The sequence below is a fragment of the Setaria viridis genome, chromosome 9 (genome assembly GCF_005286985.2).
Source record: "Setaria viridis chromosome 9, Setaria_viridis_v4.0, whole genome shotgun sequence".
Classification (NCBI taxonomy): Eukaryota; Viridiplantae; Streptophyta; class Magnoliopsida; order Poales; family Poaceae; genus Setaria; species Setaria viridis.
In genome coordinates, this window is record NC_048271.2 from 8,363,358 (window position 1) to 8,380,234 (window position 16,877).

Genomic DNA, 16,877 nt, shown 5'->3' on the forward strand with positions numbered 1-16,877 from the left:
AAAATTAAAAAAAATTAAAAAAAAAGAACTGACTGCCGATGGCCAAACATATAACGCTTTGCTGATCCGTTAGGTGCGCAGCCAGCGACGAAGAGAAGAGTTGAAGCTGCATTGGATACATGTGCTCCTGCCTCCTGGGGGTTAGTTGAGGCGTCTCTCTTTTGCACCTCATCAATAGAGACAAATAATTTGAGTTGCATATTTTTTGACTACAGACTGGACACCCAATCGAGGTCCACAAAAATATGGAGTAGCGTACTCTTCTGGCCCTCCTATGCGTTGAACTTCTTCGCCTCGCCATCTCATCTGCCCATCCGTGATTTTCCATCGACCGGCCAGGCCTTCCTTCTGTATAAAGCGCCTCCCAATTCACCGCAGAGTGTACACCCACATATATCTGAAACCCAGTCATCTTCCTTTTGCTCTCTGCTTTGCTACCCTGTTCCCCGACCATGGCGGCGCTGCTGGACGAGTTCGCGTCCAAGCTTGTGGGCATCCTGGCAGGCATGGTGAAGGAGGAGGTGGAGATGCTCCTCGGCGTGCCGGGCGAGGTCACCAAGCTCGAGACCACGCTCTGTGACCTGAGCCACATCTTGGGTGATGCGGAGAGGAAGCGCATCCGTGACAAGGCCACGGAGGGTTGGGTGAGGGAGCTCAAGGACGTCATGTACGACGCTGATGACGTCCTTGACCTCTGCCAGCTCATGGAGGGCGGAGAAGATCCTCCCGCACCAACATCTGCTCCAAAAACCACCTCAAGGTGCTGGGACATCCCCAAGATGTTCATTTGCTTCCGCAACCCTGTTGCGGCACATGAGATTGGAACGAAGATCCAAGCGATCAACCAGCGACTGGAAGACCTGGCAAAGAGGAGCTCCCGTTTCGGATTCATCACCCAAGCCATCCATTCCTCAGCTGATTCAATCAACAAAGCTACCAATTCTTTGTCCGACGAGACTGGATCGGTTTTTATCCGGTCTGATGTTGTCGGCGAGAAGGTTGAGGATGACACGAAGAAAATTGTTGATCTACTCATCAAGAAGGTGGATGCTCCTGTAGGATCAAGGGCCAATAGTGATGTGGTTGTTGCTGTTGCTATCACAGGCACAGGTGGGATAGGCAAAACCACTCTTGCTAAGATGGTCTTCGGTGATAGTAGGGTGGAGGAAAACTTCGAGGAAAGGATCTGGTTGAGCGTTAACCGTGAGTTCAATGAGATCAATGTCCTACAAAGTCTTATAGCTTCTTTTGGTGCAAAACATGAGGGCTGTGCGGGAAACAAGGACCTACTTCAGCGTGCCCTGAAGGATACGATCCGGCAAAAGAAGAAGTTTTTGTTGGTGATGGATGATGTGTGGAGCGAAAATGTGTGGTATAAGCTGCTTAGAGAGCCGCTCAGTCATGGGGCTTCTGGCAGTCGAGTCTTGGTGACCACAAGAAATGATGGAGTTGCTCATGGGATGAAAGCTCAACATCTCCATCGAGTTGACAAGCTAACAACGGAAGATGCTTGGATTTTGCTAAAGAACCAGGTCAGTAATAACTTTTATTTATTACAGTAATTATTTATGCAGTAATTTGAATTTACTGTAACAACTTTTATCTCTTCTTAATTACTTTCTCTCCCTTGGAGGAATGCACGATAGCCCATTGCTCGTTATTTCTCTTGTCGCTCTCGTCCGATCTGATTACGCAAAGGACCATGTAATTTGACTACAAGCCTTTCATCGTACTTCCATAAGCATTTGGCTTAGCAAAACATGTCTCATGGTCAGGGGCGGATCCAAAACGGAGCTGCACCCCGGGCTAAGTTGCTGAATCAGCACCAAAACAGTCTAATCTTGCCTCATAAACCTCCTTTTGTTAGGCTAAATACCACATATGTTAAAGGGACTACATGGGCTCGCCCCGGGCTGCAGCCCGGGCAGCCCGGGCCCTAGATCCGCCCCTGCTCATGGTTATATTTAATTGAACATATCCTATTGATGTTGAGGGAAGTTTTGTTCAGTGCAAGGAATCGGGTACCGTAGCCTAAGAGGGGAGGGCAGGGGGGTGAATTAGGCAACTTAAAATCTTAACCTATGACTTCCACTACTTTTACATGAAACTTAAACTAGATCACGCTATCAAGATGTGCAACTATGGTTGATCTAGTGTGAATTTCTCATCCTAAAATAAGTTTTGCAACCTAAAGGCAATTCTAACAAGATACTACACTAAGAAAGTAAAGGCACACAAGTTGCAAGTATGAAATTTGGAAATGTAAAAAAGGGGATGAGGGGAAGCAAACTCTTGATATGATGATTTATCCCATTGTATCGGTAGGCACTAAACCACCATTAGTCCACATTGTTGAACCACTCACACAAGAGTATTCCTTTCCGGTCACCAAGTCTCTCCCGGGACACTCCTTGATTTGCCACAAAGGCTCGGCTACTAAGGCTCACGCCAAATTCCCAGTTCACCTTGATACCATATCCACTAAGAAGCTTCTCCATGAAGGAAGGGGGTCTCCACGTTCCCCGCACATGGTCGTCGACGCCGCTCCACACCAAGCCGGAGGGTCGAAGACTTGCCGGCGAGACACCAAGGCTCCAAGGTTCCAGCACACCTTGTACAGCTGTGGTTCACTCCTAGAACCGATCACAAGGCAGGCACACCTTGCACTCTCTCTTCTCTAGGCCTATCATAGCACTAAACATTCTTCTAAGCTTGCGCTAAGCCTTTGATTAATCACTGATGCACTTTTGGTGGCTTGGATGTGTTCTTGATGAGTCTTGATCTCCAATGGACTTTTGCACACTCCAGCGACATCCAGCAACTCCAAATAGGTGAGTGGAGGGGGTATAAATAGCCCAAGAACTCAAAGAGCCGTTGCTCCACCGGGTAGTTAAAGTATACCATCGGATGTTCCGATGGTATCATTTGGGGTAGCATCGGAACATCTGGTTCTACCAGCCGTTGCCTCCCTGCGCCCAGATTCTGCTTAAGTTCCTCACCGACGCAATCCAACGATTGATCCGGTGGTCCCTCTGGCACCCATTGGATCATAAGGTGTAGTAGCTTCCTATGCCAAAACGTCTCTGTTAGTTTCTAAAATAAATATGCTTCGTCCGATGCCCCCGCGACACATAGTGTCGGATCATCCGCTGCCTCCTTCTTTCTTATCTTTGCTCCGGCGGTTCATTCGATGGGCACAAAACTTAGGTCATCGGATCGTCCGATGGTCCTGCTTTGACTTGGTCTCCACACGACGTACCAAAAGCTCTGATGCTTGCATCGACGCTTTTTCAACTGGCCATCGGAACATCCGATGATCTCAAAAACCTTCTTCACGCTTGTCACCGACTGTTTCAGTGGGCACCTTCTTCTTGTCACCAGATGAATTGGTGGCTATAATGGTTCATGTTTTTCTTTGATTCTTTGCTTATCTTTGGTTGTGGTTGCTTCCTTAGGACCTATAATACCTTCAAGATATGTTCTCAATGCTTTGTTAGTCCTAATGACCATGTTGTCATATTAATCACCAAAATCACAAACAAATGGCCTATTCGGGGCCATGTTTGCTACATTTACGCTATTCCCAATGGGGATTTCATAAGAGTTTCATTTTATGATGTGACACATCAACAATTTTGATGATATGGCATGCTAATAATCATGAAGAGGGAGAGAGGGAAGGAGTTTCATCCTGATTAAACTATGTATACATTGTTTCCAAGACTATGAAACCTGATGAAACTAGCATTGGGGATTAGAGAGTTTCATTTCATCTCATAACATCCAATCACATACCTCGCAATTAAACGTTATGTCCAGCCTATGAAATCGCAAAATGAAACTCTCCATTAGGACATCTTGTTTCATACATCCACTCAAACATCTTTCGATGACATACCACTCTTGAAAACCGTAATATGAAATTCTCCACTGGGAATAGCAATGGTTGCTCTAGAGTCTAGACTCTATTGAAGTCACTTCAACTTTTTCCCTACACACAACCCCTGCACAAGTTATGATACAACATAAAGTCCATTGGGAGCTTTTCGATTCTAGCACCATTTCCTCTCTCAAACTTGCTGCATTTTTTTTCCAATACTAGGTAGTTTTGAATGAGAGTGATGAAGCCGATGTCGATGAATTGAAGAGTATCGGGATGGAAATTGTTGAAAGATGTGACTGCTTGCCGTTAGCAGTTAAGGTCCTTGGAGGACTCTTGCGCGGCAAAAGTAGAACAAGAGATGCCTGGACGGATGTTAGTAGCCACGGCACTTGGTCGACAATAGGAATCAATGAAGATATTAATAAAGCGGTCTACTTGAGTTATGAAGACTTGCCTTCACACTTGAAGCAATGTTTTGTGTATTGTTCGCTAATCCCTAAAGATAACCCTATTTCGAGTGACGTAATAGTCAAGCTTTGGATTGCAGCAGGTCATGTACACAACAAGATGAGCTGTAAGGCACCAGAAAAGTTGGGGACAGAATACTACAAAGAATTGGTTTCAAGAAATCTTCTACAACCAGACAAAAGTTACTATAATACAACAGCATGCAGCATGCACGATGTTGTCCGTTCCTTCGCTCAGTATATAATTAAAGATGAAGGGATACTTATTAGTGATGGGCAGGATGTCAATAGAACTCTTAGCAATGCAAAGCTTCGGCACCTATCTATCTCAAACAAGGCAGTAGGGTGTGACACTTTGCAAACACAAGCCTCGCTTAGAACATTAATGTTATTCGGAAGCAGCACCACTGTTGAGCTAAAGAATCTGTTGAACAACCTTTCTTGCCTAAGAGTACTACATCTAGTAGATGTAGATCTAGTTGAGCTGCCAGACTCCATATGCCACCTCAAACATTTAAGACACTTGTGTATTTATAACGCAAGCATATCCACAATTCCTCAAGGCATAGGCGATCTAAAATTTCTACTTTCTATTGACCTTCCTGGGTGTGCAAATATTCATCAACTTCCTAACAGCATCCTAAAGCTGCGGAAGCTAAGGTCACTCACCTTGAGCGACACGGCAATCACTTCAGTTCCTCGTGGCTTGGGAAAACTAGAAGATTTGGTCGACATAAGGGGGTTTCCAACACATTATTCAGATGAGAGCACAGGTGGCTGGTGCAGCTTAGAAGAACTCAGACCTCTATCGAAGCTCCAAAGCCTTGAAATAAGTTGTCTGGAGAAGGCACCTTCCGGTTCTATGGCTGCTAAAGCAAACCTTAGCAGTAAACATCACCTGACATGGTTACATTTGGTATTTACCAGCAGGCTAGGAGACAACGGGGAGGTCGAAGGCAACATTAGCGAGGAGGAACACAGGAGAACAGAGGAGGTGCTGGATAATCTGTGTCCTCCAACTTGCATGGAAGAACTTGATATCATAGGCTACTTTGCACGCGGGCTACCACAGTGGATGAGAACCATGTCAGCCTTTGGGAGCTTAAGGCGGTTGGTGCTAGATGACTACGCATGCTGCCAGCAACTGCCATGTGGATTGGGGCAGCTCCCCTTTCTTGATTATTTTTGGGTCGATCGTGCTCCGTCTGTCCGGTGCGTTGGGCACGATTTCCTCTTCCCCTCCATGGGTGGTCAAGCCGATGGCAAAGTAACACGGAACAATAACAGGCAGCCTCATCATACTTCGCGTGGTGCTTTTCCCAAGCTGAGAAAAGTGGGTTTTGAAGACATGCTGGGATGGACGGAGTGGGAGTGGGAGCATCACGTCCCAGCGATGCCTGCACTAGAGGAGCTTACAATCAGAAACTGCAAACTGCAACGCCTTCCTGCAGGGCTTGCACAACATGCATGCCGGTTGAGAGAGTTGCGCCTGACACATGTCCAGCACTTGGTCTCTGTGGATAACTTCCCTTCACTAGTCAAGCTTTGGTCATATGACAACCCAAGACTGAAGAGGATCAGCAACAACCCAAGCTTGCAATGGATTGACATTAGCAATTGCCGAGCACTAAAGGAATTGGATCGTTTGCCATCCTTCCGAAGCCTCGAGTGGTGGGATTTGAGTGCTGAAGCACTCCCAGAATACTTGCGAGAGGCAAAGCTAAAGAAATTGCGTGTAGATTGCAGCCGAAGATTGCTCAAACTGATAGCACTACAAGATGAATCCTCCGAACGGGGAAAGATCCAGCATGTCCAACAAGTAAAGGCGTATGGACACAAGAAAAAAGGAGAAGCGGAGGAAGCCGACCAATCGCACGAAGATGAGGATGCCGAGTGGTACATCTACTATACGAAGGAGCCGTATTCATTCGACGCATACCTGGGCAAGTCCACGGGTGAGTTCATCTTCGACCTACTCGGTGGTTTTATAACTGTATGTGTGTGTACACTCATTTAAAAATGGATTTCTAACTGTATATTCACCTGCGCACAGGATGAAGATGAAGCAGAAGTAGACGGGGTGAACGAAGAGCAGAGTCCAGGAATAGAACATAGTAAGAATGCAAGGAACAGAGGAAGCTCTCAGGCTGTTACGACAGGACGAGCATTCGAATCCATCCACCAGATACTAGGTATGAATTGCCCAAATACTGATGGTCTTGTAGTTGTACACGCCAAATTGGCTGTGACTTTGTCGTGTTAACGCAGGAGAAGAACACATCGCAATTGGCATACTGTCCCTCAAATTCGTAAGTTGTATATGTTTGTGTGCGAAAAATATAATACATCAGTAAGGCGCGAGCGTCTCTCTAACCAGTTGTTGTGACGCTCAGGAAGGGAGCGCCAGCACGGGCGGCCTTGGACTCGTTGGAGCGAATACGCGTCGGGGACGAGCGATGGGCTGAGAGCTGAAGCACTGAACGTGCGCGCGAAGGGCAGCTGGGAAGGGATTTGCACATTTAGCTCCCAGGATTTGCACTTCTTGTTGGCGTATTTGTAGGCAGGTCTGCACTCCATCTCTTCTTTTTGGTTGGTCTGTGCTAGCTCGTCAGACTTTCTACAGTGTTTTTGAATGTTTTTTTTTTTGAAAGAAGGACCGGCTAAGACAGCCAGACTTGTATTAATTAATAGAGAAGGTAGTTACAGGCCTAGGCCAAAAAAAGAGAGAAGAGAAAAAAAGGTATACAGGGGCTGTACAGCGACCTTTCTATGCTTCTCGATCACTCCTCAGATGGGCAGAGAGCTCCCAAGTGCTTTGCACCTGCCAAGGTCCAGCATCGTACTTCATCCTTTATTTTACACAGTAGCTGGTCCAAGCTTTTAAAATTCCGTTGGAAAATTCTGCCGTTGCGCTCTTTCCAGACTTCCCATGATACAAGGATAATGAGCGATCGAAAACCCTTTCGCGGCATGCCTGGCATGGACCCAAGATGTGACCACCATTCGCTAATAGAAGAGAAGGCGGACCAATCCCCCCGAGGTGGAATGTTCATAGCCGCCCAGTCGAAGATTTTGTCCCAGAGACGAGTAGTGTAGCGACATTTTGATAGCAGGTGTAGTAGCGTTTCATCATACATGTGGCAGAGCACGCATACCTTTTGATTAGACCAGCCTCTTGCGGTAAGTCTATCTGCTGTCCATAGTCGGTTTTGGTACGCAATCCAGGAGAAGAATTTGCACTTTGGAGGCGCCCATGTCTTCCAGATGAGTCTTTCCATATCAGATGGTGTTGAGGTGTGGAATTGGGCCTCGTATGCGGACGATGTCGTGTATTCGCCATGCGGGTAAGTTTCCATGTAATGGAGTCCGGTGTGCCTGGGCTTAGTTGGACCGTTGCCAGCCGAGTCCAGAGGTTGACAAATTCTTCGATCTGTGATGCCGACGATAGTCTGACCACGTTTAAGTCAGTAATCCACTTACCATTTAAAAGGGCATCTTTAACGGTCCTGTTCTTCTTTCTTGAGATGGAGTACACCGTTGGAGCAATTTGCTTTGGCATCTCTCCCTGGAGCCATGTCGACTCCCAGAATTTGGCCTTCTCCCCATCGCCAAGCGTGATAGTCGTTGCGGCAGCGAATAGGTTCTTGTCTTTAGCAGTGCACGGTGTTGGCATACCCACCCAAGGTTTACGCGGCTCCTTCCATTCATTCCAAAGCCATCGCAGTCTGAGTGCTCTAGCAAACTTCTTGAGATGCAGAATCCCTAGGCCACCCAGTTTTGTCGGTTTGCACGCTATTGTCCATGCAACTTTACACTTGCCTCCGACAATTTGGTCTGTGCCGGCCCATAGAAAACGCTTCCTCCGCCGGTCGATTTCCTCTAGCACAGCAGCTGGGGCGTTTAATGCAGAGAGGTAGTAGATCGGCTGCGAAGATAGGACTGCCTGGACTAGGGTTCGCCTTCCCGCGGGAGAGAGGAGTTTGCCAGCCCAGTTTGCTAAGCGTGCGTTTGCTTTGTCGGACAAGCACTGGAAATTAATTTTTTGGATCCTGCCAAGGGATAATGGGAGCCCGAGGTATTTGACAGGAAAGTTGGTTTGTGCCGCCGGGAAGGGTGCGAGGATGGCATGTAGGTCTATCCCGTAACATCGAATGGGGGCCACCGAACTCTTGCCGATATTGGTTCTCAGCCCAGTAACGCAGCCGAACCTGTCTAGGAGATCCTTAGTGTTCTGGACGTCTGCTGCGGTAGGATTGATGAAGATGACCGCATCGTCCGCATATAGAGATATTCGAATGCGGGCGTATTTTCCTCTTAATTTCGACAGCGCGCCCCTTTCGGTTGCGAGTTGCAGAAGTTGCTGGAGCGGGTCGATTGCCAAGACGAATAATAGAGGCGACAGCGGGTCTCCTTGGCGCAGGCCTTGACCATGTTGAATGTCTTCTCCTGGCGCACCATTCATAAGAATTTTGGACGTGGCGGTGCTCAGCAACGTGGTAACCCAGCTCCTCCATCGCGGAGGGAAACCGCGGTGCTGCATGAGATCTAGAAGGTAATCCCACCGGACAGAGTCGAAGGCTTTAGAGATGTCCAGCTTGAGCATGAGGGAGGGGGTTCTCGAGACGTGAAAGCGACGCGCTAGGTTTCTGACGTACATGTAGTTATCATGTATCACTCTTGTTTTAATGAAAGCGCTTTGGCACTCTGATATCAAGGAGTTCATGAACGGTTGTAATCTTAAGGCCATTATCTTCGTTATGATTTTCGCTATGGCGTGTATGAGACTTATTGGCCTATAATCCGTGATGGAATCCCCTCCGTCCTTCTTTGGCACTAGCACAATGTTGGCCGTGTTCAGTAGGTCAAAAAAATCGTGGCGCAAGTTATGGAAAGTATGGATTACTGCCATTATATCCGGACGGACTACGTCCCAACATTTATGGAAGAATTTAATCGTGAAGCCGTCTGGTCCCGGTGCCTTGTCTTTGGGCATTAGTTTGAGCGCTTTTTTGACTTCCTCCTCCGAGAACTCGGCATCCAGTGAGGATAGGTCAACGGAGGGCCAGGAGAGCAGGTCCCAATTGAAGTTAATTTGGCGCAGCTGTGATCTTCCAAGGACATTAGAGTAGTGGGTAGCCGCGACTTCTGCTTTTTCTTGCTGAGAAATTGCCCATCTATCGTTGTTTCGGAGTCGCGAGATAAAATTCTTTCTTTTCCTAGAATTCATCTTCAGGTGGAAATACCGAGTATTAGCATCGCCTAGTTTGAGGTTCGTTATTCTGGAGCATTGACGCTTTCTCAGTCGTTCGAGGATGGCCAGTCCCATAACCCGTTTCTTCAATTTCGAACGTAGGTTTAGTTCTTCAACGGTCAGAACACGACGCTCCTGCGCGATGTCGAATTGTAGGATAACTGACTGTGCCATGTGAAATTGTAATTCCGCTTCCGAAAATAAGTTCTTGCTCCATTTTCGTAGTGCTAACGCAGTCTTGGCGAGCCTGTGGTTGAGGCGATGTATAGGGTTCGTATGAGTGTTCGTGGATGTCCATGCCTGTTGTAACACCTGCCGAAAGCCTGGCATAGAGATCCAAAAATTCTCGAATTTGAAATGGCGTGGTCGCGGCGGGCTTTCGTGACTTGAAAGGAGCAGGGGGCAGTGATCGGAATGCGAAGAGGAGAGCGCTTGTAGGATGTGCGACGGGAAAGCTAAGTCCCAATGTTCATTGCAGAAAACTCGATCTAGTCGAACGAGGGTTGGGTTGCGGCGTTCGTTGCTCCAAGTGTACTTCCTGTTCTGGAGGTGGATTTCTTTTAAGTCACAGTTATTTAGCGTGTCTCGAAAACGTCGCATGTTGTTGATGTTTAGGTTGGAATTATTCTTGTCAGTTGTTTTGTAGATCTGGTTAAAGTCGCCTAGGATAACCCATTTGATGCCCTGACTGGGAGCGAGACTTCTGATTTCCTGGAGGAAATGTGGCTTTTCCTGCTCTCGCGTTGGTCCATAGACTACCGTTAGCAGGGAGGACACCTCGGTCGCTTTTATTGTTACATTCGCCGTTAAGGAGAAATCCTTCTTGTCGATTGAGTCGATGTTAATTATGTCGTCATTCCAGAGGAGCAAAATGCCGCCCCTGGTACCCGACGCTCCTCCTGCCGGCAGGAAGCTGTAGCTCCTAAGCATGCGTCCTCCCACAGAGCGAGCTGAATTGTCGTCGATCTGGGATAGTTTTGTTTCCTGCAGGCACACTATATTACAGGGCACGGATGCAATGATTTGTTGTACGGTTTGTCGACGCGCCGCTGAGTTTAGCCCTCGGACGTTCCAGCACAATATTTGGAGGTCATGCGTTGCCATTAGTAAGAATGCGAGTCTGGCGCTTTGGGGAGGCGGCAAGCCTTATAGAAGAACACGAAGCATAGTGAATTATCCTGGTAGGAAGCATGCAAAATGCAGAGCCCAAGTAGATGCAAATAGTAGCCGAGAGACATGGTAGTGCAGTTCGCAGGTACATAAAAGCATAAGTGAAAGCCCACAGGAGGCTGAAGTGTCTGAAGGTCTTAGTGACTGGATAAGATAACATGACATGGATAGGAGCTTCGCGGGGTAGCTGTTCAGATAACATGGCTGGGATCATCCATCGCCTCTGCCCCTCCAAGCTTGATCAGGGCATTGGTTGCGTTGTCGATGTCGTCGTCGTCAAGATGAAACAGCGCTGAGAGTGCCTTGATAATATAGTCCGGCATAGGACCTTGGAAGGTGGCGACAAACTCCCTGATGGCTTCCTCAGCCGACGTGGTGTCGTTTTTGATGTAGCCCAGGCGTCGGCATAGGACATGGTTGGCCTTCTCTTCGGCGGAGAGGTGCCTGATCCTGCTGCAAGCTTGACGCTTGCTACGGCGTAGAGCCGCGACCTCCACTGGCTGCTTCTTGAGGCGACGTCCTCTTTTTCCTGGGGCAACAGGAGGCTGAGGCAGGAGGCCATGGTTAGGCGTTGAGAAAAGCTCAGCGATGCCACTGTGCGGTGTAGCTGGAGGCAAAGCCGGTGACAGAGGAGCCAAAGAGACGACCTGAAGTGCGTGGACATCATCTCCGTCTGTTGGCCCAAAGTTGCTGGCTTGTGGTGAGGCAGGTAGCTGGATGATGTGGTTCTCTTGTTGGCCGGCAGCAGAGCGGCCATTGGAGCCGTCCAGCAGAGGAGGGGCGCTGAAGCCGGCGGCGCAAGAGGGTGACCGCCCGTCAGTCGGCCTCCTGTCGCTCCCGCCCTGCACCTGGTGATCTTCCCGCGGTACCTGAGGCATTGTCAGAATTACATGAGGAGAGGAGGTGTTGACATGGGTAGCCCAGGTTGTTGCTTGCTCGCCGTTTGGCTCTTCGACGGCTGGCACCTGCAAGCAGGGGCTCTCCTGAAGCACCAGGGTAGGCACCGGGGAGCCTGTTATGGCGTCGGGCGCCTTGCATCCAGAAGGTCCTTCGTTGGGGAGCTGCTGGCAAAGAGCGTTAGCCATACCTTGCAGCTGAATGAGAGCGGCGTCGACCTCTTGCACAGATGGTTGGGCAGGGGGAGGGGGGAGTTGCTCCTTGAAGCGTTGAAAAACACGATGTACAGGGATTGGAGTTGTGTCATTGGGTACCTGAGGTCCATGCTTGTCACTTGCCGCAGCGGACCAGGCTTCTTCCCCGGGGCCAGCCGCCATCCTTGCGGCATTGGAGAGCAGTTGGTACAGGGGGCGTGGCGTTGGGGGGGTGGGGGTGGATCTCGGTGTGACCTGCAGGTTGAGGAGCTTGCTGGCCGCCTCCTCCATGGTGGCGACCTGGAGAGAAAAAAGAAGCTTAAGGTCACGCTGTCGTTGCGCTTCAAGCTCGTCGGCCGACATTGGCTTGTCGTCGTCGTTGCGGCTGTGACGACGGCGACCGTCGTAGGATCCAGAGCCTCTGTTTTGGCGTCGCGGGGAGCGTGAGCGTTCACGGCGCGGGGCGTCCTGGCGACGGCCGAAGCTGGCATCGGCCCGCCGTGCGTGGCCGTGGCGGTCGCGCGGCCAGGGGTCACGCTCGTCGTCGTCGTCGTCGTCGAAGTTGTTGCTGTTGTGGACGCCGTGGAAAGCCGGGTGGTCGTCGACGCGGTCCCGACGCGCGCGGTCACGCCTGTCCTCCTCTTCGCGTTCATTGCGTCGCTCTTGGACGCGCGGTGGCGGAGGGTGGTGGAACGGTTCGAAAGCAGCCGTTGGAACTTAGTCGCCGTCGCGGACGCCCCAGAACCAGGGAAGGCGCCGACGCTCCGGCTCCCCCACCGCAAGATCCGGGTCATCACGGTCAGTGGTCACTTTGGAGAAATCATGGATTTCCCAAATGTGAATGATGACACGGTGCTTGATTCCCCGCTGCCATCGCTGGGGGGGTGTCTCCGAGACCTGCACAGAAGAAGAAGAAGCATCCAGTGCTCCAGTAGTGAAGATGAGCCACATAACCTTGGGGATCCTGCTCGGGTCAGCCGTCCAGGCCCAAAGCTCAATGCCACGAGTATCAGTTGGGTGGAGGAGATTAGTGTCAACACATTGGAGAGAGCAGGTGCGGCCGACGATCCTCTCGACGAGCTCCGGCTGCCAAGCATGCCGCGGAACACCGTCGAGGACCAGTCGCACTCGGTAGAAGAGAGCCGCCCCGAGAGCGCCTGTGAGACTCCTCCATGGTCGAACGCAGACGTCCGCGCCGCGGCACTTGAACTTGCCTTTTGCGTTGATCTCCTCGCAGCTTCTCCTGTTCTGGAAGCGGATGAGGAACGCCTCCGGCCGGTGTCTGGTGACGTCGACATCGCCTGGCCGCAGCCTGAAGTCCGCGACGAGGGCCTCCTCCAGGTGCCGCGACGTGGTGTTGGGGGGGACGCGCATGGCCCAGGTGACCAGCGCGCATCCCTCCCAGTCCCGCAGCTCCCGCTCCAGTTCAAAGGAGGTGGGGACATGAAGCTTGTCTTCCTCTGGCCGGAGAGCCGGGTCGCCAACAGAGAAGTTCTTCATCCTCAAGGGGCTGCGGTGGCCAGGGGGCGGCAGTGGCTGCTGGCGACGAGGTGGGGGCCTGCTGCGCGGATTGGTGAGGGAAGGCTTCTGGGGCAGAGGGGGTGTTGAGGGAGGGACGCGGCTTGGTGGGAGGATTGCGCGACAGAAAGAGAGCTTGTGCCCCTGCCGGAGGCACCTGAGGCAGCGAATGGGGTCTCTGCAGGAGCTGACGCGATGATCCCGGCCAAGACAGCGGAAGCAGCGCCCTTGAGTGCGGTGGAGGAAGACAGCTTTGGGGAGGGAAGGGGCCACCGGCGCCCTGCTGGAAATCTCCTGCCGCAGGCGGGTAGGTGGCAAGGGAGGGCGCCATGAATGCTCAGAGCGCCCGGGCAGGGGCTTCTTCCTCGGTATGCCCCTGCGGCGAGAGACCACATGGGTCCAACCAGGTTCCGCGTCACTGGGCAGAGCCGAGGACGGGATGTGGCGCAGAGGCGCAGGGCTCGAGGGCCCAGAGCGGCGCAAGACAGTAGCCGGAGGAGCATTAACGCGGTAGGCGGAGGGTTGGGTGGCCGGTGAGAGAGAGGCGGCGCTGCGGGGGGGGGGGGGAGGGGAGAGTAAAAGCGGATCCAGTGAAGCGACGCCGCGAATCCGCGCGCCCTGCAGGAGTATCGCTGGCAGAGGACCGGCGTGGTGCCGTATTAACAACGGATCTTGGTGGGGGAACGGCAGATCCAGGCGGAGCAAGACATGGCGTGGGCAGGAGGGGGGCTCGACCGCCGAGGTGGAGGTGGGGGGAGCGAGGAGGTGACCGGCGGACGATCTCCGCGTAGGATGGCGGGATACGGGTGGATTGTGGTGTTTCCGGGACAGGGAGGTCGTCGAGGTGGCCGGGGAAAGCGGATCTGGGTGGTGGCGGCGGTGGAGACTCCCTCCAGAAGGAGGTAGAGAACGGACTGGGTGAGGGTGGAGGAGGCGGTGCCGTAGGGGAGGCGTAGGGGGGGATCTTTTGGTGGCAGGGAGGGCCGGCTGTGGGGAGCTGGGGGCGGCGGAGGATCCTGGGCGGCGCCGCCGGAGCCGGCGGCATCGCGGAGGTAGGGGATACTCCTTCCCTGATAGGCGCACAATTTGTTTTTGAATGTTCGATAACAAACGAGTGTAGGAATTTGCAGACGTGCTTTATGATGCCGAGATAACAATTGCATCCCCCCTCCAGAGCAGACGTGTTCTGCAACACCTACTCCTCATGGATCCTCTGGAAAGCTGAAGCTACTCTGCAAGACTGCAACGATTGCAGCAACACGGACGTGCCTACTAAAAACATGGTGCAATAAAACTGAGAAATGCTAAACAAGGTCAAGCCGGCAGCCAGGTGAGCAACATTTCAGGCAGCAGGCATATTCTGAGCCGTGTGAGAATTATCTATTTATCTGTCTGCGATAGCTTTTTCATGGGTAGCTATCACTCGCATGTGGATTGTGTCTCTGGCTGATCCGTTCAGCGTGGACCGGAGCCAACAACGGGGATAAGAACACTGGCAAGTCAATTTACCGGATCAATCGAGCATTCGAGCTCCTTCTCTTTCACATCAGAGATTCAGAGTCTAAAGAAAAGGTTATGGAGTTCGAAATTTGGCCATTACTAATCCTCACGAGATGCGCTAAAACAAAAATATCGTAGAAATTCTTAGAAAAAAACAGTAATGTCTCGGTAAACTATAATCATCATTGAAATAATAGCCAATTCATGGCCGAATTGGTTACCGATGATTAAATCTACCAACTTGATGGACGGATCTTTCTGATAATTTCTAGAATTATTATATTATTTTTATTTACCGCAGTTCAAAAAGATTACAATGGAGGCTCTAAAAGAAGTCCCAACTAAGTAGTAGTTGGCTACCAATGCGGTGGCTAAAATTTGACCAAGCCAAGGCTAGTAAACAGCAAATTTGGTAGCGAACCAAAATTTGTTACGCTTTGGTCATATGACAACCCAAGGCTGGAGAGGATCAGCAACAACCCAAGCTTGCAATTCATTGACATCACCAGATGCCCAGCACTAAAGGAATTGGACGGTTTGCCATCCCTCCGAAGCCTCGAGTGGCAGGATGAGGATGCTAAATCACTGCCAGAATACTTACGAGAGGCAAAGCTAAAGAAGTTACGTGTGGATTGCAGCCGAAGCTTGCTCAAACTGATAGCGTTACAAGATGAATCCTCGGAATGGGGAAAGATCCAGCACGTCCAGCAAGTAAAGGCATATGTGAAAGAGGAGGAATCCGACGAATCGTCACAGGAAGATGATGAGGCCAATGAGGAGGAAGACAACCAATCAGAAGAAGGTGAGGACGCTGACCAATCAGAGGATTCAGAGGAAGATGAGGAGGACGAGTACTGGTACATCTGCTATACCAAGGAGCCGTATTCCTTTGACGCATACTTGGGCGAGTCCACAGGTAATTTCATCTTCCACTTACTCAGTGGTTTTATATTTGTCAATCTGTAAGTTACATAAAATCGATTTATCTTCCAAATCTGAACTCGTTTGTCTTCATTTTGACCCTTCAATTGCTCACAAGATGAAGAGGAAGAGGAAGAGGAACAGGAACAGGAAGAGGAGAGGTGATGGAATACAATAGAGGCCAAGAATAACACTACTGGAAGAATGCAAAGAGTATATATATAGGAAGCTTCAGGCTGCAATGACAGGAGCATTCCCTTCCATCCAAGGCTTTCCGTTATGGCAGGTACGAAATGCCGAAACATCGATGGCCTTCAGAGCTCACGTGCCAAATTGGTAGTGATCATTTACTATCTTTTGTTGAGCAATATGCTATTCTGACATTGGAAACACGCTACCATGTTAATGTAGGAGCAGGAAAGAGGGGACCCGCTATTGTCGTACCGATACGTTTGGAGCCTTGAAACCCAAAGGGGAGAACAGGAGCCTGAAATCCAGCGGGAGGGCACACGCGGGCTGCTCCGGCAGCCCTCGCGCGCGCGCTGGCAGCATGCAGCGAACGGAGAGGGGCTCGTGGGACGCGCCAAAAGCTGCGCGAGGCGGCACCCGGCTGAAACGCATGTGTCTCCCATGTTGATTGTGGAACGATGACGTTGTTCAGAAATCGGAAACCCAAGATGGAGTAACCTGTGTTCCACGGTTAGGTTTTTGCACTTCTTTGGTGTCTTGTTATTTTGTACGTGATCGGCACAATTGCACCATCTTGTGATTGTGATCCTCAAACTATGTTATTGTCTTATAATTCCGTACTGTGTAATACCACCACGGTGTCGTCTCATCAAGCTTTATCTTCAGTTTGATCGCTAGTGTGTGTTTAATTTCTTCTTTTGTGGGAGCAAATGTGGCCACCAACGCCTACTCGTCACTGATCCTTTGAACATCAGAAGCAACTCAGAGCTCATTGCAGCAGCACGGACGTGTGCGTGCTAGAAACGTCGAACGAGGACATCAGAATGGCATTTGCACGGGAGGTTCTTCCCTCCCCAGATGACAATACACAACACAGCATCACATAG

General features: G+C 50.6%; 1 protein-coding gene across 17 annotated transcripts; it reads left to right on the forward strand.

Moving 5' to 3' along the window:
* The first annotated feature begins 252 nt into the window (after positions 1 to 252).
* LOC117837322 (putative disease resistance protein RGA3) lies at positions 253 to 16,667 on the forward strand. 17 transcript variants are annotated; one of them, XR_004636300.2, is made up of 8 exons: positions 260 to 1,532; positions 6,404 to 6,542; positions 6,619 to 6,659; positions 6,744 to 6,914; positions 14,555 to 14,710; positions 15,182 to 15,796; positions 15,920 to 16,087; positions 16,213 to 16,667. XR_004636300.2 is itself a non-coding variant. In XM_034716929.2 (4 exons), exons 1-4 carry the CDS (start codon positions 453 to 455, stop codon positions 6,813 to 6,815), a joined length of 1,332 nt encoding a protein of 443 aa, XP_034572820.1. In that variant the 5' UTR covers positions 260 to 452; the 3' UTR covers positions 6,816 to 7,184. The 17 variants fall into 17 exon arrangements, 6 of the variants coding, with proteins under 6 accessions (XP_072146805.1, XP_034572821.1, XP_034572822.1 ...); XR_004636302.2 differs by having other exon boundaries at positions 14,560 to 14,710; XR_011897036.1 differs by lacking the exon at positions 6,619 to 6,659 and having other exon boundaries at positions 253 to 1,532.
* The last annotated feature ends 210 nt before the right edge of the window (positions 16,668 to 16,877 follow it).

Bases quoted from the DNA above. Each gene is read 5' to 3' on its own strand.
- LOC117837322 (XM_034716928.2), top strand. From the start codon at position 453: ATGGCGGCGCTGCTGGACGAGTTCGCGTCCAAGCTTGTGGGCATCCTG. The intron at 1,533-4,102 runs GTCAGTAATAAC...TTCCAATACTAG, and splicing joins GGATTTTGCTAAAGAACCAG to GTAGTTTTGAATGAGAGTGA.